General features: G+C 58.4%; 2 protein-coding genes across 2 annotated transcripts in view; both read right to left on the bottom strand.

Moving 5' to 3' along the window:
* Positions 1 to 3,137, bottom strand: part of VOLCADRAFT_96773 (uncharacterized protein) — a gene marked incomplete at both ends in the record, with an annotated part of 14,178 nt that extends 11,041 nt beyond the window's left edge. Inside the window, 9 exons of the mRNA XM_002955782.1 lie at positions 103 to 190; positions 514 to 857; positions 1,095 to 1,349; positions 1,711 to 1,956; positions 2,203 to 2,229; positions 2,376 to 2,491; positions 2,591 to 2,705; positions 2,830 to 2,991; positions 3,060 to 3,137. Coding sequence (XP_002955828.1) covers positions 103 to 190; positions 514 to 857; positions 1,095 to 1,349; positions 1,711 to 1,956; positions 2,203 to 2,229; positions 2,376 to 2,491; positions 2,591 to 2,705; positions 2,830 to 2,991; positions 3,060 to 3,137 — 1,431 coding nt within the window. The remainder of the gene's footprint in view (positions 1 to 102; positions 191 to 513; positions 858 to 1,094; positions 1,350 to 1,710; positions 1,957 to 2,202; positions 2,230 to 2,375; positions 2,492 to 2,590; positions 2,706 to 2,829; positions 2,992 to 3,059) is intronic.
* Positions 3,138 to 15,262: 12,125 nt separating this feature from the next.
* On the bottom strand, positions 15,263 to 15,937 carry VOLCADRAFT_38221 (uncharacterized protein; the record flags this gene model as incomplete). The annotated part of the gene is made up of 3 exons (XM_002955781.1): positions 15,263 to 15,333; positions 15,754 to 15,859; positions 15,905 to 15,937. Coding segments are annotated over 3 exons (210 nt in total), but the record flags the coding sequence as incomplete, so codon positions are not given.
* Positions 15,938 to 20,077: the final 4,140 nt, after the last annotated feature.

Raw genomic sequence — 20,077 nt, 5'->3', positions numbered from 1 at the left:
GTTTGAGGTCTGCGGATGCTGGGGCTGCATGTTGTGGGGTGCTGAGACGGAGGACGGCAGCTGCTGGGGGGAAGAGCCACCGCGGGTGGAGAAGGAGACCACTTCGGTGCTCCGGAAGGGCTGCACGGTGGGCAGCTGAAGATGGGACTCCGGGTCCAGCTGCCGCCGCGGGCTGGAGGCCGGGGCACTGCTGCGCGGAGGGTGGGGTATTGCAAAGGGGGGTTGGTAAGAAGCCGCGGATTGCGGACTCAAGAAAGCGCTCGCTGATGGGGTTGGAGGCCCCAGGCAAGCAAGCAAGCGAACAAGAAGTCGCCGCCGTAGGTTGTAGGCAAGTCTGATCCCGGTTGGTCGTGGCTAGACTGGCATAGGATGGGTTGTGCCAGGGACTTTTGCCGTGGCAAGGAAGGCCCTAAAGCCATGCGCCGCGCTCTGCTGTGCGAGGCAAGCCCAAGCCAAGACCACTTCATAACAGATGTGCAGAATGCGTACATTCCTAGTTAACCGCAAGCTTACCGACTGGTGCTTTGCGGCCTGGACCCAGCCGGGGGCGGCGGCGGCGCCCCCGCCATGGACGGCGACGCCCGAACTGGGATCGGACTCCCGAACCGCTCCCTCTCCCTCTCCCGTTCCCGCTGCCTTTCTTGCAGCTCCCGTTCTCGCTCCTGCCGCTCCCGCTGCGCCTGTGCCGCACGCTGTAGGGAGTTTTGCAGCTCCACCTGTGTGACTGCCGCCTCGAGGCCTGCCGATGCTGCGGGGTCGGAGCTGTCCCACGTGGCCGTGACGATGAGACCATCAGACTTGGGGCCAGAGCGCAGCCGGTTCACGTAGCTGAGCGTCGCCAGCGTGTCGGCAGCAGCCTGGGCAAAAAACATTGTTTGCAGTAAGATGCAGCGAAGATCGAAGGTGCAAACCCTAAGTTCAAAACATCGACTCCGCCTGGGCAGGAAGCTTCTTAGGTGCGGGTTATCCATGCAATAATTCAACCATCAACTACCGAGTCAACAGCGGGTTAGGTTACGGACACACCCTCACAGCATACGGCGTCGCTGCCAGAGCCCGGTCTTCGTTTTAAGACCTCCTGCCCCGACTCCTACCTCAGGCCCCGGCGCCACCGTCGCAATTGCAAGGATGCTGCCCGAGCCGTCCAGGCAGCCCTTAAGCCAGCGCGTCAGAGGCGAGTCCCGCCACGGCACGTGCGTGTGTCCTCGAGACGGAGAGTCGGTAGGGCGGCTGCCGTTCCCGCCGGAGCCGCCGCGCAGTGCCGTGACGACCGCAGTCAGGCTGGCGTAGGCGAGCGACAGCGAGCGGGTGAGGCCGCTGTCTGCAGTGGCAGGGTAGCCCATCATGTCCTGGGCCGGGACATGCAATGAGAGGTGTGGGGTTGTTATCATACAGATACGCTTGCGGGAACATCGGGAACCGCATATGGTGGTATGGGCTACTTCTCCCTACTTGTGCCCCTGGGCCTATCTGGGGGTCTACGAAGCCCTCCCAGCACCATGCCATGCTATGCTGTGTCGTGCAGGGCTTAATGCGGAAGCCCTCTACGCAGCCGCGCCAGTTCAGCTTAGCTCAGCTCAGCTGTGCCGGAACAGCAGCGCCATGTCCTCATGCAGGTCCTGGCGAAGCCCTTAATGACAGCTGGGCGCCTGGGTGTCCCATCCTGGGGTGTGATCGCACCCCGCACCCGGTTGCAATGCTACTCCGCACCTTGGCCTCCGGCGCCGCCAGCTCCACAAAGGTCAGGTTGGTGGCGAGCTGCTCACCGCTGGCGGCAAAGCCCGTTAGCTGGATGTTGAGCATCACATGCGCTGCGGAGGTCACCGGCCGGGAGGCGCGGCCGTTGCCGCTGGCGCTGGCGCCGCTGTTGGACGTGGGCCCGGCTCCGGCGGCGCTGCCACCACCACCACCACCACCGAAGGCGGCGGCGCGAGTTGTGCGGCCCTGGCGCAGCACCTGAAGGTCGCCGTTTGAAAGGGCGGTGGGGACGGCAGCAAGGTCGGGGTTGTGCAGGGGGCGTGACATGCATGCGAGGTTGAAGCAGGTCAAGGGGCGCGGCTGGAATGGACAAAGAGAGAAAGCGGATTGGCGGGTACGAGATTGCAAATGTTCACGCGGGCGGGTGCATTTGGGGGGCTGCGCCACGTAATCATCTGGCCGAACTATGAATACGTAAGGGCACCGAGAAACCAGTAGGCGTACCTCGTAGATTTCCTCGTGAGAATCGACCTACAGGCGACGGACACAGTGGCAGCGCCCGCGGTTGTATCAAGATGGGGTGTAGATCGAAAATAGGTCAGCCATGTCGGTCAAAGCGAGCGAAGGAAGCATAGTTACGGGCATGGTGATACAATATGGCAGAACTTAATGTGTACCTGGTAATGCAGCAGCCGGGCCAGGGCACTGCTTGCTGAGGAATCTTTGAGGGACACAGCCGGAGACCCAGGCGCCAACAGATCGACCATCTGAGCCTCGATGCCAGCTGACAGCGCTGCGGGAGAGAAATACATCCGTGCAAGTAACGGGCTGCAGTTGCCGGAATTGAACAAGGCTTATACGCCTGCCGGGGGTTTCCCTTCCAGCCTCTTACCGCAATATGTGACATACAGCTTGTAACGGTGCTTGGGGACCACGGCCAGGTTCTTGCAGATGGCGTGCATTGCACGCGGGATAGCCCCCTCAGTCCGGGCGGACGGCGGGCCTCCCTGTCATGTGGGGGCCATCGTGAGTTATTTGTTTCCCTTACAGTGGCGCTGTTTAGCGCCACAACAACTTGCTTGCCATGTCTTACGGACAGCAACCCATTCCACCCTGCGACCATAAGCGCACCTCAAGGGTATAACTTTTACCGGTTGAACTGGCTCCATAGACTAGCACCGTGGAGGAGGTTCCTTGGAGAAAGTTGTTAACTTGCGGCAGGATGCACTCCGTAAATGTTACTTCCTGACTCGCACCTTCCTCAACAACATAGTCAAAAGCAAATTGGCCATACTGCAGGAAAGGTGTTGAGTATGGTTATAGATCTGCCATTGCCTTAGTTTCACTTTGACTGAGCGCACCTGTCCTTTAATCGATAGCGGTGGACCGCCTGACCGTATAGGGGGCCGAATTCTAACAGCAGCTCTGACCTCTGCCATTTTGCATGCACCTTGCTGAAGTTGACCGGCTCACACTCTGACCTTGGTGGTCATTATCATATAAATATGTTCATACATCCGCAATTATAACAGCTCCAACTGAGATCACAAAAATCTTGTAAAAGCTGTCGTCCTCCAAGGAAACACCAAGACTGCGCAACCAGCAAAATTGCATCCCGGTTGCCTGTACTCCTGTACGGCCGCCGTTGACCGCAACCGCCGCAGTTTACACCCGTCGAATCTATCCACCAACCGCAGACTAACTACTAACTTCACGCAGAAATAATAATTATTATTATTTCTATGGATCTGCATCGCCATCACACACTAATACTATCCAGCGCTGCCCTGCAGCATTGCCTCCCGCACCAACCGCACTAACTCGGCTGCATTCGCTGCCTCATCCCACGACCGAGCCCTCCTCATGGCCCTGCCCGATGTGGCCACCAGCGACACAGGCAGCTCCAATAGCCGCGACACCGCTTTCGCCACCTTCTCCGCCGGGGCCGTCAAATCGATCAGGAACACCTCCCCTTCGTGACCCCTCAGGAGGTCCGCGGCGCCCACAGCCCCCCCGCCATCATGTACCACCGATGGTGCTCCCTGCGAGCAGATCGCAATCACATGCTTCCATGCTTTCAGAAGCTAACCCAACAGAAAACATGTTTCCTAACAATAAAACTTAATCCGGTTCTGAAAATCGAATTCAAAAAGTGTAAAAGGTTGCCCAGAAACCCTAAGTTATCGTCCGCCTTATGGTTCAAAAATGATGCATGCTTTTCGGCCATACAAGCTATGCCCCGCCCAGGGACTCCCAATAAGGGCCTACAGTCCCCTTGCTATATCCAGTCCCAGTCAAATGTACGACAGTCACACCATACAGTCGTAGCTTTGGAGCCCGTACGGCTTTCAAAAACGCTCCATGTTCGAGCGCCGTGCACGCACATGTCCTAAACACGCCCACGACCCAATCCATCCTCCATCACCACCGCCACCACCACATATCCTTACCTGTGATGCGGCCTCCACAATCGTCATGCCGTACGCGTCGTACGTCGATGGATGGAAGTTGAGCCTCGTTTTCCGGTACACCGCCGCCAGCTCTGCAGGACCCATGAAGCTCTCCTGGATGACGCTGCCGGGCGCGGCAGCTCGTAGCCGTGATTTGAGGCCCTGCAAAATAAGTAAAGATAAAGAAAAGCGGACACAGCAAGCAAGACGCGAGTACAAAAACCGAACAAACGAGCACAAAACAGATTTCTTGTGATTAAGTTCAGCCCGAGCCTTTTGCCCTTAACCGTCAGCACACAACTATAAAACGAATCTTTTAAACTATTGCTGCTGCGACAGCCATAGCATGGGCCCTCGGTGCTCCGAACCCACTTGCGCATACGGGTCGTTCGCCACTCCTAGCAGTAGCGGAGTAATGCCGTACCGCTCCAGCAACCCCCCTGCCGCCATCACTTCCACCAGGGCTATGAACCTGAGATGTAATACGCACATACATACATGCATACATACGCATGTACATACATACATATGTACATATGTACCGGGCAGGGAAGGGGACGGGAACATGGAGCGGGATTGGAGAAGGGAAATGGCGCGGTACGGCATTATCATTACTGAGGAATACGGCAAAGATCAGCGTGGATGATACCAGCTGAACGCAAATGTTGATGCTCCGGGAGGTGGAGGGCGGGGGGTACAGGGCAGGGCAGGGCAGGGAGGCGGCCACAGCTCTGGGGATCATACGGGGAATTTTGAAAATGAAAATGAAAATGAAAACAAACGCGGACCAGTAAGGGTTCATGCGGCTGCCTAACAGCATCATGTTGGGGGATATACTGTTAAGGAGAGGGCGTTAAGAGCGTCAAGGAGAGAGCAAGGAGAGGGCACCTGAGCCTTCCGAGGGAGGGTGTGGCTAAGAGGCTTGGCTGTAGCTCGGACAGCTGACTGTAGCTAGGCCTCCTCCCTTACATGGGAGGCTGATGAGGCTGGCCACCGCCACAGCCTGGCACTGGAGTTATGTGTACGACAAGGTATCTGTCCAAGTGGGTTATTAAAGTCCCCGTCAATCCCCCCCTCCCTGCCCCGACTCCAGGGGACCATCAAGGCCGACGTTGCCAACCCCCCCTCAGCCTGTTCTGCCCCAACATCCAGCATTCGACATTCCCACACGCACCGCTCAGGTTCCTTTTCAGGGCTCAGCCGTACAACGCACGACAAGTACGGCCGACTGGTGGCCCAATCCGCCGCCGCCGCCGCGGCCACATTGTCGCCACAGCTCCCGCCTCCAACCTCCCCCTCGCCAGCTACCGCCGGGACGGGCCGAAGCTCCAGTTCGACCGGGGGCTCCAGCTGCCGTACATCCTCCCGTAGAGCCGGAAGCAACACCTGCAGTTGACCCGTGGTTCGGTCCAGTTCGGTGCTCTAGCCTGCTATCTATCCACCGACACGTGTGGCCCCTGGACGACCCCCTAGGTCGCATAGGCCCGGTCATAAGGCCCTCGAAAGGACAGGGAGGAGGAGTCTTCAGGAACTGTCCAGCCCCGACTCCTACACCCACTCCTTGCACAGCACTCGTACGGTTCCGAGGGTAGTACATCAGTATGTAAGTAAGTGCACTACATCAGTATATAAGACGTATTCCACAGTATATACTCATGGGCTCTACTCTTCAGGAGTCTGGAGCCCTCTGCAACACCCCCCCCCCACACACAGCGTACACGTGCACATCACCATTGCTGGGATCCACCGCGTCACTCCCCCCTTTCCCCCACTTGGCTGACCTACACCCCACATCGCACCGTGATGGGTGTTCGTGCCTTGGCCCCCGCCCCCGCCGCCGCCGCCGCCGCTGCTGCGGGTGGTCCGGGTTGCAGTAATGTTGTTGTTGTTGTTGTTGTTGGTGGTGGTGGTGGTGGTGGTGTTGCTGATGGTGATGATGACAATGGTGATGCCAACCCTGAGTCAGTCCCGTTGTGCCGTACTGCCACGTGGGTTGCCAGGTAGTCGGCATCACTGCGACTGAGGGCCACCGTCAGCAGTGATTCGGACATCGCGGCCGCCTCCATGCTGTGTGTGGTGAGGTGAGGTGAGGAAGTCGTGAGGCGAGGGGTGGATAGAGGGGGCCCCGGCGGGTTTTAGGGTTTTGTGGATTTTCAACTTGTTGGGTTTGGGGAGGAACGACCCGTGTGCCGACCACACAGCCAGGCCCCCGGACATTAACCCATCCTGGCAACAATCTAGGCTGCTTAAACCATCCAACAACCAACTGCCGAGGAGTGCACGTGCAAGTGGCCGTGGCCGCGGCCTTGTCCGCTACACGTTTTTCAAAGCTACACAAGAGATCTTTCGGTCCATCCAGCTAGCTCCCACCCTCAGGTAACCCCCGGCAAACGGATACGTACCCCCGAATGTGTTCCAGATCCGGTCCCGTCGCCGTACGAGTGAACACCCGGTAGTTCAGGTACACGTACGGCGCGCCACCGCAGTACGGTGCCAGGTTCCGTACTGCCTGTAGCGCGCTCCAGTCCACAGCCATCACGACGTCAGGTGCAAAGGCCGCCACTGCCGTACCCAGGCCGCCGCCGCCGCCGCCGTCACCGCCGTTCACCGCCTCCGTCACCCCGGCGGCGAACTCCCGCCAGGGCGCACCGGCATCTAATCTATGCCAGGAGCTAACCGGAACCTGCGGTTTGCGGTTAGCGGTTGGGGGTTGAGGGATGCAACGAATCTGGAGGCGCGAGAAGCCCTTTCGTCGCGTCCATCACCAACTTTCCCCCTTCCCATTTTGCCGCCCCAGTAGTTTCCCGCCGATGGAAAATTACCCTAGAAACAAAGTAAAGGCTCGCTGCGTCGGTTATTTCTCACTAATGGAGCGGGGCCACAGCTTGAGCCGCAGCTTGCGTGCGGACTGCTGAGCCGTGTCGGGTGTCGGAACACACCGGCGTGTGAAGTGCAGCGCCGAATCATTTAACGCCAAGATGCGCCGCCGCGTGACGCCGGGCCCTATTTGTCCAGCCCCCAACGGGAGAGACCTTGTATGTAATGGTGGAGACGACATGCGGGGGGTGGGTTGGGGCTTCCCACACACCTCGTGAATTTTGACGGCGCCGTAGGATTCACTCGGGGGCTTGGCGTGTGCGGGTGCGGCGCTAACGACGAAGACCTGGTGGCCGGCAGCGGCCAAAGCGCGAACCTGCAGGGTGGGACCCGCAGGTGCTGAGTTCGAACCGCGTGCCAGGCGGAATAGCGCGACGGGTTCGGTATAACTGTTAATCTGTGGAATCTTAAATTTCCTTGGCTTTCGGCTTATGTTTTGCGGACCCCAGTACCTGCGCTGTAGCATATACGCCGTTGCCGCTGAACGTGCCTGTTCTAAACTCTAACGTTATGAAAAGTATTTTTAGTGCTTGGATAGGAGCTGCACACATCCCCAGTTCGTCGGTCCATTTCATTGCCCTTCCCGAAGGAGAGCAGGGCGAATACGTTACACGCGGAGAAAGCCGCTTCCAATTTTAGTAATATGTAGCTTGAAATTTCCACTACAACTGTGACAGCGCTCGAAACAAAGAACTATAGAGGCACCCGCTTACCACGCGCGCTCACGCACCCTTTACTACCGGAGAGCACTCCTTAGTTTCTCTAGGAGATGCCTTCAAAAGTATCGTTTTCTACAGACTTAAATTCTTATCATCCACCTCAATTCGCTTTCCCATGAGGCGGGTCCGTGGGTCGATGTGTACACAGGCTCATCCAGCTCATCCGTAACCAGATCGCTCTAAAGAATTAGAAAAAAAAGAAATGGAAAAAAGTGGATTATTTAAGAATACTGCAACAAAAACTAAACCCAAGCTTTTTCCGAAACGGAAACGCCAACAACTTTCCTGCTTTTCATCAAGCGCAAGCATGTGCTAATATTGTTATTAGGGTCCAATAAACAGAAGCAAGAAAACAAGCCCGTCAACAGCATCTCTGTAACCTTGTCTAATTGTCTGCCCCGGTACATGATCATAGAAATCATCCCTTCCGAAACCCAAAACCACCTGCGCAGACTCACAGCATTAAACGTCACATGCTGCTCTATCGTTGATCTTATTGCGCTCAGCTTCTCCTCCACCTGTCTTGAGCGGTACCAGCAGCCGCAGCCGCAGCAGCTGCAGCAGCAGCCTCAGCCACGAGCCTTCATCCACACACTCGCCCACCCGCATCCACTGCCACCCGCATCCACCCGCATCCACTGACCCCCTTACCGCGACGACGATGGCAAGTAACAACTCAACCTTGCGCGGCCGCTTCGCCGCTCTCTCCTCATCACCCTCCTCAATCTTTCCCCGGGCCCAGCAGCGACTTACTTCGGCAATATTTTTAGTCGCGCAGCGTAACGACAGCGGTGGCGGCGGCGGCGCCGCCGTCACGCAGCAGCAGCAGCAGCGGCGGCGGCGGCGGCGGCGGCTCCTCCTGGCCGTCACGTGTGCCACACCGAATGCGGGCGAGTCCGGCCTGTCCGGTAGGCGACCCAGCCAGGGGCCTCCAGCCTTCTCCATAGAAAACCACGAAGGGCGACCGCCCGCGCGGCCAACCATGACCGTCAGCGAGCTGACGAGCATGCGCGGCGGAGCAGCGGACCTCAGCGACCCTGCCGTACAGAGGGAAGCCGCCGCCAGCGCCGTGGAGGATGCGGCGGAGCGTGGGGAGGAGGGGGTGGCGGTGGTGGCCGTCGCCGCCGCCGGCGCTGAAGAGGAAAGACGTGGAGGTTATGACGCTGGTGGCGGTACGACAGGCGAGGCGTACGACGACATGGCGTCGCAGCTGCCGCTGCTGCACGGAGGCCAACAGGTCCCGCCCGCGGGTCGTGTGAACATTCTGTTTGACATTCCTGTGGATTGAAAAAGGTGTGCGCCACGTGCGTGCACCTGTACGACAATGATGATCGAAAATCTTTGCGTTAGGGCGGCCCCTTTTCCCCACACAAACAAAAAATGCAAAATGCAAATATCATCGATCCGATTGAGCATGTTGAAGGATGCATTGCCTGGTACGACATAACGGCCAAATGAAATGCAGTACAACGAGGAAGGGCCCGCAAGAGGAGCATGTTCACGTATGCGGCTTTGACAATTGGCACCCCATAAGTTGTTGTCGCTCCAGGTTGATAACATCAGTAGCAATACCTTGTTTCCTTAGTGCAGTGATAAGTACGGATGCGCAAATGCCGTACTTGGTTTATGGTGTCGTGCAGGCGCTGTACAAGACGTACGCTCGATTCAGCTGTGGTAGGCCGCCGTCGTGTTTAAATTATTATCGGTTCTGTATGTTGTTGTTCGTATCACATATAGAGATGTCACTACGGGTTGTTCCTTAGGGTTTTGTTTGGAATTCTTTAGTTGTTTTGCATTGGCTGTTGATAGGTTTTGAGTTGGTTTCATTCTTGGCAGTACATGCCGTACAAACGTGCTTTGCTCAGCAGTTCAGCGTTGGTCTTGTACCGTCTAGTACAGTCGTACATAGCTATATCAGTCTGTGGATGCTGTTGCCTAAACAGGCGCCTGCCAGCCGCAGTTAAATAAGGCCCGCTGCCCCCCGTTTTGCCACCTCCGCTTTCCATCACTGCAGCCGCGACCACCACCACCACCACCACGTGGCCATTACGGCCTAATACGGGCAAATACTGCAGGGCCCCCGGTCAGCCAGCCTCAAAAGCACAACACACCACACCACACCACACCACAGCTCACCCGAACAGAGCAGCACGGTAAAGACCCCCCCGCCGGGCTCCGTCACACCTTCTGCCCCCCAACACAACAGAAACAAAAAATAAAAAACAGCAACAACAACACGCACAAGCAATCGTGATTTCTCTCCCCGGCGGGTACCGCAGCACGACAACAGCACGGCATGCACCGGGGACCCCCAACACCACCACCACCACCATCGTCACCACCATCGTCACCACCACCACCACCACCAAGCCTGTGGCGGGACAGCAAAGTAATGCCCCCGGTGGTGGTAGGCGGCGGCATTCATTCCTTTAATCAACTCCTTCCTCCCCGTGCTCCCCCCCCTCCCCCTTCTCCCCTCTGGACTGTACGTCTATTCCTCTATCTGCTTCACTCGCCAACAGTGGTTCGTCTTAAGACCCCCCTCATCCAGCTAAGGCTGCTGTCTTGCTGAAGGGCAGCGCCACGACAGCGCCGTCCGTTCGGGTGTCTCCGGAGGCGGCCATTCGAGGCGTGAGGCCGAGGAGGCGATTGATTGTGGAGCAGCTGCGGCAGCGCGTGGCACTTCTAGCTGACCGCGGTGTGCTGCCAGCCGCGGTGAAGTCCGGGACAACCCCAACCTCAACCATAGCCCTCACACTCTCCAAACCCTCTGTAGTATCCTGTAGGGTACATCAACCGGGATCTGCATGATCCCCCGATCGGTTCTTTTCTGAAACAGTCGTGTTATAATACCCTCCTCCTCACCCATCTAGAAAGCCCCACAACCGCTCCGCCAGGGACTCCAACGTCGGCCGCTGGGCCCTCTGCACAGCCGCCGCCGCGTCAGCCGCGCCGCCAAACCCTGCTGCCGCCGCCGCCGTCACCGGCGGCAGCGGTTGCGGCGGCGGCGACGACGACGCAGTTCGACCGCCCTCCGCCTCCCACACTCGCTGCAACAACAGCTCCGCCTCCTCATGCAGGAGGCAGTAGCACATGGCGCAGTACGACAGCCGTAGCTCGCCGCAGCTGCCGTCGGCGTCGCCGTCGGTGGAGGTGGCGGCGTCGGCGCTGGCCGTAGCAGCAGTGGCAGCCGCAGCAACATGCAAGGGCCAGCGGCACTGCCGCCGCCGCCGCGGCGGCCAGACCTGCCCCGGGTCTACATGCTGACGGTAGCATTCCCAGAACGCCGCCGCCGCTGCGGTGTCGCAACGCAAGCACGACGCAAGGATTGGCAATAGCTCGTACAACGGGTCGCCGTGACCTGCGTCAGAGAAGTCCACCAAGCTCAACTGCGGTCGCCAGCACCCACCGCCACCGCCACCGCCACCGCCACCGCCACCGCCACCGCCACCGGCGCTACCGCCACCATCATCCATCGCCACGTCCTCCGAGCCATCGGCAGCGGGGCCGCCAGCGCTGTCGCTTTGACGCCGCCGCTGCCGCTGCCCCGGCGGCGGCGGCGGCTCGCTCACGATGACGTTGTGCGCTGTCACGTCACCGTGCAGCAGCAGCGGCGGCGGCAGCGCCGCTGCAGCAACTCCTCCGCCGTCGCTGAATCCAAATTCAAATTCAAATCCAAAACCCAGCAGCTCAGCTGGATCCTCGGGCAGGTAGGCGGGTAGCTGTTCTTTGACCCAGGCCGGGAGCATGGAGGCGGCCAGCCCGCGTAGCAGCTGCCGCTTCCGAGCGCGGAGATGCTGTACGAACGGCCACCAGGGGCTGTCCGTCGGGACCGGGCAGCGCCACCGAACCTTCTTGCCGCCGGCGGCGGCCGTAGAGTTTGCAGTAGCAGTAGTAGTAGCATTAGCAGTAGTAGTTGTCGTGGCGGTAGCAGTATTTATGGAATTAGTGGCAGCAACCTCGTCATCATCGTCGTCGTCGTCGTCGTCGTCGCCTTCGGCGGCGGCGGCCCCCCCAGCGGCGGCAGCTGGACTCACTCGGCCCAGCCCCGAAACCCAGATACTCTGGTAACGGTTGTGCCAAACCGCATGTCCCCGCATCAATACTTCGTCCCAATACTCCACTCCGCAGGGCGCCGCGACTGCAACTGACGGCGCCATATCGACATGGTGTGGTGCGGCACCTGCGGCGGCGGCGTCAGCCGCTGCCGCTGTCGGCGCCGCCGCCGCTGCCGCCGCCGCTGCATTAGCATGCATGGTCCCTAGCAGGTCCCCTAGCGCCCGGGCCAGAGAGATGAGGTAGAGGGGCGATAGGCCCCTACATGGTGACCCTGGATCCAAACCCAAATCCGGATTTCGATCCAAACCTAGTTCCAAATTTGAATCCAGCAGCTCCTGAAGCACCAGGGAGCCCTGGGGGATTCGATCGAGGGCGGTTGGTGTGGCGTGAGGGGTGGAGCGGGGTGCGACCCGACAGGCCAATCTAAAACCCTAAAACCCTAACACCATATTGAAAAGGGCCACACACACACACACGCGCGCGCGCGCGAGGGAGCGAGAGCGGGTCGAGAGCGCCAAGGGATGTCATACCGATTCCCACCTAGCTAGGGGGGTTGCAAGGAAACGCAAGGAAATCAGAAATGAACTGTCCGCGCCATAAGTTGGGGGAGATGTAGGGAGGAAGGGGGACCCCGGGGCCCGCCCTAATAAACATGGTCCTCTGCAACTGGGCCCCGGACCACGGATGATGATGATGATTGCCGATAGTGGGATACGATGTGAACCAAATAATGATGGGCTCCCTTCCCCCCTCTCCCCCTCCCTCTTTCCTTGGCAGCAGCTTCACTCGCGCGTGGTTCGTCTTTTCCCCTCCTCCCCCCCCCCGCCCGTCCTGGGGCGTCCGGTTGGGTTTTGTTCCACTCACCACCGCCTCCTCCCTGTGTATTGCTCGGAGGGGGGGGGTCCCGGGGGAGGGGGGACTCTACGTGACCCGGCCTGAAAACAACGCGCAGGAGAGTCGTACCTGTAGCTGCTGTTGTACGACATACAGAAGCTGTTGCTCTTGATGTGGATGTGGCTGTAGCCCATGTTGTTGCTGCTCCAGGCCCCCCCCCGCTTCCCTCTCTTCCATCTTATCTCCATCCCCGGGTCCCCCCTCCCCCTCGCCCTCCTCCTGCGCCCCATCATGATGAGGAGGGCGAGGGGGAGGGCGGAAAGGGGAGTTTCGGGGTGTGAGGGTCACCGCCACCGCTCCCCAAGCCAGCGGCTGTGGCAACGGGCCCCTTGTCGGCTGATGAGCTGCTGCTGCTGCTACTGCTGGCCGCTCTGTGACTTTGGGCGGCGGCAGTAGCAGCCGCGGCGCACGCGCCTCCAAGGCGCACATAAGGCCCCTCGTCGCGGGAACCTGCAGGGCAGGGCAAGGGGGTTGGGGTTTTCAGGTCAGGTCTTGCACAATGTCGAATTCTCATTTGTAATTTATGTGAACGGTGGATTTAAAAAACAGTATAAACAGCAACACAAACATATATACACAGCAGCTTTTTTACACATGCCCACAGAACGTGCGTACAAGCTGCTTTTCTTGGTATATGCTATTGATTATCGTATCGTACCTCGTGTACGAAAATTTTGATTGCCGTACCGCCGTACAGGAACACGAGCGCATCTGCCCCCACGAGCGGGATGAGCTCCAGGCAGTTGGGCTCTGGCCGCCACTTCACCCGACCACTGCTGGTGCTACAGCCGCCTGCACCGTTAGCAAAGCAGTAGCTACCGCCAACGGGATCGCCGTGGCCAGCGGTGTGGGCGCGGCTGCTGCTGCTGCTGCCGCTGCCGGTGCTGCCTCCCCGCCCTCCTGCCGGCTCTTTCTCCTCCACCTCCACCTTCACCTCCTCCTCCTCTTCCTCCTGCCCCTCCCCGGGCTCTCTGGCAGTCCTCCTTAGCACGCCTGGTGGTAGCTGGCCGGCAATTGCCAGGAGGACCTCCCGCCAAAATGGCGCGTAGAGGTGCTTAAATAGGCAATCCTGCAACCAGCCAGTTGTACCGATCAATCACATTAGGAGTCGGAGAGGCGGACAAAGAGCAACATATATATACATACATATATACATACATATATACATACATATATACATACATATATGCATACATATATACATACATATATAACCTGAGCGATGCACTGAGAAGTTGACTAGGGTGACTAGATGAGGGTGTCCCGAAATACCAGGGAAGGCACAGGGTTTCGCCGGGTAGCGGCCTCGGGTGAAGATCCCCCCCCCTGTCCCACACATCATATACAGAGCAGCAGAGCACCGAGCAAACACCACTACCCCTACCTCGTGGTGTGCGGCCGCTTGTACCATTGCATTCCTCCTCCACCCCTAAACCCCTAGACCCTAGATCCCCCCCCCCCACATACCCGCCCACCCGGCCCTGTTGTCGTGAACACACACACATCCATCCATCTATCCATCTATCCATCCATACATCCATACATACACACACACACGCACGCACGCACGCACACGCAGCCGTATCGCGGCCCAGATTACCACAGAGACACACTCACCTGGATGAGAGGTCGGGTGTCCGGCTGACCCAGCCACAGCCGCCGAAGCCAGCGACCCAGCAGCCGCTCCCGCCTCCACACCGCCACCTCCACGTAGTCCAGCTCCCCACGCCAATGGACAGACGGAGGGCCACCACCACCACCACCACCGCCACCACCGCCACCACCACCACTAGCATTGCCAGCATCGCCGCCGGCGGCAACGGCGACAGCGGTGGTGACAAGGTCACGAGGCTGCGGCTCGCTCGCTTGCTGCCCGCTTCCTTCCCCCGTCCCCGTCCCCGCCATCGGGCCCACCAGGCTGCGGCAGTAGAGGCCACGAGCTCGGCCCACAACCACCGGTGCTCCGGGACCACCACCGCCACCACCACCACTCGGGTGAAGGGGAAGCGCAGGAAGTGAAGGACGATGAGGATGAGGAGGAGGAGGAGGAGGAGGACGTTGCGGCATGGGAGCTTGGTCACCTCCTCCGCATCCCGCCTTCCCAACCCCCATCTCCCGTCCCCCGTCCTCATCCCCTACCCGCCGCGCCACCTCCTGCCCTCCAAGTTCCTCCTTCCTGGCCCTTTTCGCCGCCTCCCCGGTCGGCTGCTCCACACACCGCACCGCGTTGAGCCCCCCCCTCCTCCTCCGGCCCCCTCGGGGAACTCTCTCCTCCCGCGTCCTCCTCCTCCTCCTCGCGGTGTCTCCCAATGCACCACCGTCCCCGTCCACTATCCGCTCGTCCGCCTCCTCCTCCTCCCCATCCCCTCCCTCCTCCTCTTCCGGCCACAGGTATCCGTACTTTTCCCTCCACACCGCCACCTGCTCGTCTGGCTGATACCAGTTACTGCTACTGCTGCTACTGCTACTGCTCCCCCCTGCCGCGGCTGTCCCGTGGTAAGCCGCGGACCCCTCCCCCAGGTAGCGCACCACCCGCTCCAGGTTGGCGGCGCCCACGTAGTTCTGGGTGACCGCCACGGAGGTCTCCAAGTTGAGTACGCAGTGCCACCAGCCGCCGGGCACAAACACAACCTCACCTGGGAGGTTTTTACGGGTGTTAGGGGGTTTTTAGGGGTGTTAGGGGGATTTTAGGGGGCAGGGGATAGGGGGGTTTTAGGGGGGTAGGGGGGTTTTAGGGGGGTAGGGGGGTTTTAGGGGGTGGGGGGGTTTTAGGGGGTAGGGGGGTTTTAGGGGGGAAGAGGGGGTTAACAGGGAGTCAAGGGAGGGAAATCCGTAAGGCGGGGAGGATGGCGGTGGGAAGGGGCAGTAAGAGGATTAGTTGCGACCAGCCACATTTCCCCAAACATATACATACATACATACACACACCATCCCCTTAAAAGCCGTCACAGCCCATCACCCAACTAAAGGCCTCATCCATCACCAACGGATTGAAAAACGGAAATACAACCCACCAACTAAAACCGATTAAAACCCTAAAACCGATTAAAACCCACCGGGTCCCTGTACGAACTCAATGGGTTTCTTCTCCGGCGGCAGGGAGGGGTACAGCTCGAGATACCACTGCAGGGATGTCAGTCCGTCATCACTCACGCGAACCTCCTCGCCGTCGTCCTCCTCGTCCAACACCACTCCAGGGGGTTTCACGTGGGGGGGGTACAGGGCCCAGCGCTTGCGGCCTGCGCGCACCAGGGCAGGGTAAGGGTGCGAGTGCGGAGTGGTTAGGGGGAGGTAGGGGGGATGTTAGCGGGGGTGTGGGCGCGGGTGAACTGGGTTCGTGTGCATGTGAGTGTGGGATACCCTAAAAACACTATGTCTGTGAGTCTGTCTGTGAGTCTGTCTGTGAGTCTGTATGTATGTGCTCCTCCCCTCGCCCCTATCTGACCACGTCGCCACCAAGACCACTATCCAAGTCATCATTGGTCTGTAAAAACATCCCTGCTATACAGTATTTGACTCTTCTCCTTGACTGTAACCGTCTATCTCTGGTATCAGCTTCAATCGTCAATGGTTCGTCTTTAACCCCCCCTTCTCCCTCCCCCTCCCCCCACACACATACACACACGCACCCGACAGCAGCGCGTTCCACGCCGAGGTGAGTGCAGGGTCCACGTGCCAGGAGGCGCCCGCGCGAGCGGGGCCCAGTACGAGCCAGCGGTAAGGAGGTCGCGCACCGCCCAGTGCCGCGTAATAGTCCTGGGGGCGTGGGGGGAATGGGGGGTTTGGGTGGGGGGGTGGCGGGATAGAAGGGGGGAAAAGGGGGGACATCATGGGCATGACGGCAGCAGTTGGGGAATCAATACCGCCAAGGTCGCGTGTTTGTGAAGAGGGGACGTGTGTGTGTGTATGCGCGCGCGCGTGTGTGTGTGTGCGTGTGAGTTAAGGGGGGTAAAGGGTTCTCGAGGCTCCAGGGGACGCCTTCTTAATGGCGAGGAGAGGTGGTGTGGGGGTCCACGAAACACTTACTGCTACTACTACTGCTGCTGCTATTACATGCCATAAGGCACTATAATACAGGATATGAAAGAGTGCAAACATACATACGTACATACGTACGTATAGGCATACACAGACGCCCGCGTGTGCGTATGCATGTACGTATGTATGTCCACATTTACGTTAAAGCTTTTCGAAAGTTAACGTGTACGGTCAAATTAAATCCTCATCATCATAATGTGCTGTTCACTTGACCGAGCCTGAGACACACACACATACATACATACACACATGCGTGTGGAGAGGGGTTGCCGGGATCCTCCCGGTCAAACTTTTTGAACCTGCCTGGTCAAACACATGGGGTACGTCGTACAGTTTCCGTATCCCAGGTGCAGATTCAACGAAGCCGGCGTCGAAAACGTACAGCGGCTCCTCATCGACCTGGCGGCGGTTGGCAGTTGGCAGTTAGGAGTTCCCAGGTTTTCATTCACGATCAACGGACGATTCAATAACGTCTAATTCGCGCTTTTATCTTTTGCAAATTGACTTCAATGACTTTGTTCTCCCCCTCTTTTCCCCTTCCCCCTCCCCGCCATTTCCCTCCCCCCCTTCCCCCCTCCCACCTGCCTCGCCATGTAGTCCGCATACGCGGGCAGTGTCATCAGCGCCCGGCCGCCGTGGGGCTTGGACACCTTGAACTGGGAGGTGGGGAAGGTGGAGCTCAGGGCGGGTAGGGCCCAACTAGACACTGCCACGGGAAGCGGGGGAGGAGGATGGAGGTGGGGGGTTAGGAGGGGACAGGGGGAGAGTGCCGGGAAATCACATGCAAGAAAATGTTTTCAGCTGCTCGACTTGCCTATCTCTCCTCTCCCCCCTCGGCCTCCCGTCTCTTGCTTTTCCTGTCCCTTCCATTTTTAAACCCCGCCGAATCCGCATCTGCATCCGTATCCGCATCCTTGAGGTCGCATCCCCAGCCTCTTGGCAACGCTACTTCCCGCCCTTCAGCCGCCAACATAGGCAGTCTGTGTTTCTAGAGCACCAATGCCCTTGGGGCATTAGGACGAACATCCGGACATACATCACGACATACACACAAACCCGCGCTCAAGGATCGGGGTTAAGTTCGTGTATTTTTCGACTCACTCGGCCAGCTGTCCATCAGCCCGCCAAGCAGTACAGGCATGGCGGGTCTGTCGTACCGCTCGACAAAGTCCGCGGGCGACATGGCGCCGGCATTCACGCGTTCCACGGTGGGCACTCCGGGAGGGGGGAGGAAACCCGTGAGATCCACGTGACAGCGGTACCTGTGTACGGCAGAGTGTACGAGAAAAAACACGCACGTTCGTACACATACCTCTGGACCTCTGGGGATTCAAGCCAACCACCTCACGACATCTCGTCAGCGACCCACCATCGTTTGTACAAAAACAGGGAGGAGAAGCCCGCCAGGGGTGGCAGCGGTCGCGCCACAGCCTCCACAGAAGGTGGTGGTATGGGTTTGTCACGGCACCTAGCAAGAGTCGTTTGCCGCCAATTGGCCTGTACATAATTGGGTGAGAGCACAAAATATGGAGCCAGTTCCGGAGGTATAAAATGGTTTTGGAGCCATGGACCTTTTTTTCCTCAGAGGCGGTTCCGAGCAAAACTCAGGATGGCCGTCCAAGACAGTTCCAGAGCCGGTGCCAGATGGTTCCGGAGCAAAACTCGCTGAAGGGGAGGAGGTAAATTGTGCAAACGGAGGTGTGGGGATTGCTGGGTGGGGATTTTGAAAAACGTGTTGATTTGTAAAGGTGCAGTGGTTAAAATGAAACGGAGTGTGATCTTTTCCAGTAGACCGGGGGAGATGGAGAGTGGGGAAGAACGAATGGGGAGGGCAAAGTTAGGAAACGGACGCGGGGTGGCGGATGGATCCGGGGATGGATGAGGAGAGGGCGTATCCGCGTAGGCTTGTGCCCAACAGCTGCGCTGCTGCTCAGCTCAGCCTATCAGCCTACGCCCCTGCCTGGAAGCAACTTTAGCTAGGTTTTAATACATAACTTTTAGGAATTGCCGGAAAGGAACAACGGAAAGTTCAATCCAAGATCTTGACTCATGGCTCCGTGCTTGGAAGTGGTTGCGTCCTATCCCGCCCTGTTGCGCCCTTGACAGCTCTTGCAAATCTAATTTTACGCATAACGCGAGGTGCCCGTTATGCGACCATCTGACCTTGTACTCCACGATGCCTTCCTCCTGCCTGAGGCAAAGGCTCAGCCACAGCGGCTCTTCGCAAGCGAACACGCGAAGGATTCTGCTGCAGCAGGACAGCCGCACGACATCTTCCAGGTCTAGCAAAAACGTGATGTAGGAGATAAGGTGATCATGGAGAACAGACAGCGTCCCCAACCCGTTAAGTCGGAGCTCCGCATCCGTAAACTGCGACATCGGTCCCCAAAACCCTTTCTCCCCTCGGTGCGTTACGGTAGCTTCTAAATGAGCCTCTTCAGGTTTTAGTGCGTCCTGTGAGGAGGGCCCTAGTTCCGTGCTATGCAATTACTTGTGCACCAATTTAGCAAATTCATGACAGGCGAGTTCATCCAGACGTCCATCCAAGGGTAAAATAAGGAAGTCGCTCGCTGCAAGTTCCGTGGATTAGGTTCCGCTGTGTCGTTCAGCTACCAGCGCCAGCTTCTGAGGTGGTTGACCGTTGCATACCCCGGCCATCTTTTGCAATTCGGAAACAATCGACTCAGCAAAATTGATGTAATATACTTGGAAATGAAGTGCTTAAAATTGATGCCGCAATGCACAAGCTATGCAGTTATTAGTCCAAACGGGGCATTTTCCTTGCGTCTTCCAAAGCTCAACAACGTGAAAGTCCAGGCATCTGGACCTGCCGATAGTTCTTTATCAACAACAAGTACTTCGACAATCACCTTAACAAATGAGCCCCCAAGCGCTGCCCCTGCACCCCGGCCCCAAGAACCGACTCATCTGCCCTCGACCGGGTTCGCCAGCGCTGTTGGCCATCCATCAATCCTGATAACTAGCCTTGCAGCTTACAGCATGATAACCTATGATATCTTTGGCCCCACCAGCCTGCATGTACTACAGCCTGTGGACCAGGCTTTCCATCCTGCCGTGCAGGCGAGCATTGACCCTGAGCTCCGGAGACATCTCTTTGGAGAGGTACTCAGCAACTGGTGGATCATGGCGGGCAGCTTAGGGTGGATTTTCACCACCGCGACAGCGCTTGTGAGTTCCATCCCTTACTCATCTAACGTCTCGGACTTCTGTACGATGGGTAACAGAGCAGCGGCCCAAAACCACTTGCGAAGACCTTGGGGACGCCCTTTCCAACCTCAAGCACTGCAACTCAGTTTTAGTGCTTCAAAGTTCTGCAGGCTT

Source organism: Volvox carteri, assembly GCF_000143455.1.
Source record: "Volvox carteri f. nagariensis unplaced genomic scaffold VOLCAscaffold_55, whole genome shotgun sequence".
Lineage (NCBI taxonomy): Eukaryota > Viridiplantae > Chlorophyta > Chlorophyceae > Chlamydomonadales > Volvocaceae > Volvox > Volvox carteri.
The sequence above is the reverse complement of the archived record's forward strand: the minus strand, read 5'-3'. Positions and strand labels throughout refer to the sequence as shown.